We start from the raw sequence: 2,500 nt of genomic DNA on the forward strand, positions 1-2,500 counted from the left end.
TTCTCTGTGTACCACATGTACAAAAAAAGAGATTTGGTGAGGCTGCATTCTCATTTTATGCACCCAAATTGTGGAATGCACTGCCAGTTTACATTAGGGATGCAACTCAGCACATATGTTCAAGTCAAGACTAAAAACCCATCTTTTTAATATTGCCTTTAAATGACTAAATAATTAAATGATGATTATATAATGATTGGAGCACTTTGAGCTGCAACGTTTGCAGGAAAAGCGCTATACAAATAAAAGTTATTATTATTATTATTATTATTATTATTTAGTGTTTCATGTGTTTAGTGTGGTCAAATGTGGCTTTCATCTATTGATGTGTGTGTTTGAATGTGTCCCCTCTTACAGCACATGGACGGGAGCTACTGTGTCAAACCTCTGAAGCAGAAACAAGTGGTGAGTGTCTACCATCCGTACTTCTCTCTCTTCCCTTCCTCTCCTCCCTCCCTCCCGCTCTCCTCCTCTGCCTCTTTCTCCTCTTTCCTCCCTCTCTCTCCTCCTGTCTCCTTGCCTTTGTTCCACTCATGAAAAACATGTCTTTTTTAATCAATTTCAGAGTTTTCAGAGACATTACAGTACGTAACAGACATAAACACACACAGACAAAACAACAGCAGAAACAAGAACAAAACAAAACAAAAACAAAAACAAACAAAAAACAGTTCACAGAGTACTTCTCATATACAAAGCCATTTTTAGGAAGTAAGAGGCATTGTTAGGCATTGTCTTCCACATAAGAAATGAAAGGCTGCCACATTGCACTAAACCTCCCAGTTGATCCCTGCAATGTGTATCTCATCTTTTCATGAAAAACATTTCTCTCTCGTAATCTCAGGGGTACTGTGTTGTCTGTCCTCAGGTGGATGGAGTGAGTTACCTCCTACAGGAGATCTATGGCATCGAGAACAAGTATAACAGCCAGGAGTCAAAGGTACACGAGTTCAGCGGTGATTGTTATCTGATCTGGGATACCGGAGTGTGTGAGCGTACAATGAAAGCTCTCCTTTTCTAAACCCAGCCATTGATTCTGTACAAAGGAAATTAGCCGCTAGTAGGCTTCACAGGAAATCACTTTGTGGCAGAGAGGGTGGATATCTTTTAAGCCTGGCTTTTATGTAGTGTTATCTCAACTTGCACGTTGACTCTTATTTCTTATTTTATTCCTGGTTTTATTGTGATGTATTTTTTATCTATTTCTTATCTCCCATTTCTCGTTTTATTGTGTTTTCTATTTATTCATTTTCATGGTCCTTTTTGTTTGAACTCATGTTCTTTTTTTAACTTACTCTTTTTTTTATGTTCAGCACTTGCAGTTGCATTCGATGTATGACTATATGTGCTGTATAAATAAAGTTTGACTGATGATCGATTTGACTTGCCAATAGTTGTTGACAGGAGCTTGTTTCAGTACCAGACCTTACTGACTGTGCAGTTACAATACAGTAGTAGAGCTAGTACCCCCACACAACCCATTCACAGTACTGCTCTTTGAATTGAAATTATGTGTTTTTTCATTTGAATATTAATTGGATGTTCCCAGGTGGCGGATGATGAGATCAGCGACAACAGTGCGGAGTGTGTGGTGTGTCTGTCGGACGTGCGAGACACCCTCATCCTGCCCTGCCGACACCTGTGTCTCTGCAACGCCTGTGCCGACACACTCCGTTACCAGGCCAACTGCTGCCCCATCTGCAGACTGCGTGAGTGAGACACCGCTTCTAATGCTACATAACATGTTCATAAGTGGTATGAAGCTAACGTTAGCTAGGTATAAAGCTAGCAAGCTTGTTGTTCACATGGAGCTAGACGTAACAGTCTACTTTGTTCTGGGTGGTTAATATGCAGTTGTTACTGCTGGTAGCCAAACGTGTGTGTGGTAACGTTAGGTTCATGTCGAATATTAAGTGAATACATTAATTATGTTACCACGCTCAGCCAGTCGCCTCTGTTTTCCAGATTAATGTAGGCATAAGATAAAGCCATTTTGTTATGCAGTGTGCCGATTTTGTGACGCGTCAACATTCCATTTAGCCGTGCGTATATCATGGATATCAGCACGGCCGGAACGCAAACTGACCAATAGAGACAATGGACCGGATCTATCCGTTGTATAATAAATAATATCACATAGCAGTTGGCTGAGCTGGCCCTTTATTAAGCATTCGGGTATTGAGATCCACACATTGATTATGACACAGTGCTTCCTCCCGCCCCCAGCATTCCGAGCCCTGCTGCAGATCAGAGCCATGAGGAAGAAGCTGAGTCCTCTGTCCCCGTCTGGGTTTAACCCCGTCATCACCTCCCAGACCTCAGACTCAGAGGAACACTCGGTACCACAATCACACACATCCACCAATAACACACATCCACCAAGAACACACACTCACCAATAACACACACTCACCAATAACACACACTCACCAATAACACACACTCACTAATGACACACACTCACCAAGAACACACACTCACCAATAACACACACTCACCA

At 41.8% G+C, this 2,500-nt stretch overlaps 1 protein-coding gene across 3 annotated transcripts in view; it reads left to right on the top strand.

Annotated features, from left to right (window-relative positions):
* The window catches only part of rnf157 (ring finger protein 157), a gene marked incomplete at its 5' end in the record, with an annotated part of 24,664 nt that overhangs the window by 11,034 nt on the left and 11,130 nt on the right, over positions 1 to 2,500 (top strand). For all 3 annotated transcript variants that reach the window (XM_080542583.1, XM_080542585.1, XM_080542584.1), the window contains 4 exons: positions 358 to 405; positions 869 to 940; positions 1,550 to 1,709; positions 2,227 to 2,339. In XM_080542583.1, coding sequence (XP_080398709.1) covers positions 358 to 405; positions 869 to 940; positions 1,550 to 1,709; positions 2,227 to 2,339 — 393 coding nt within the window. The remainder of the gene's footprint in view (positions 1 to 357; positions 406 to 868; positions 941 to 1,549; positions 1,710 to 2,226; positions 2,340 to 2,500) is intronic.

Source organism: Nansenia antarctica (assembly GCF_963989245.1).
Source record: "Nansenia antarctica genome assembly, chromosome: 11".
NCBI classification, from domain to species: domain Eukaryota; kingdom Metazoa; phylum Chordata; class Actinopteri; order Argentiniformes; family Microstomatidae; genus Nansenia; species Nansenia antarctica.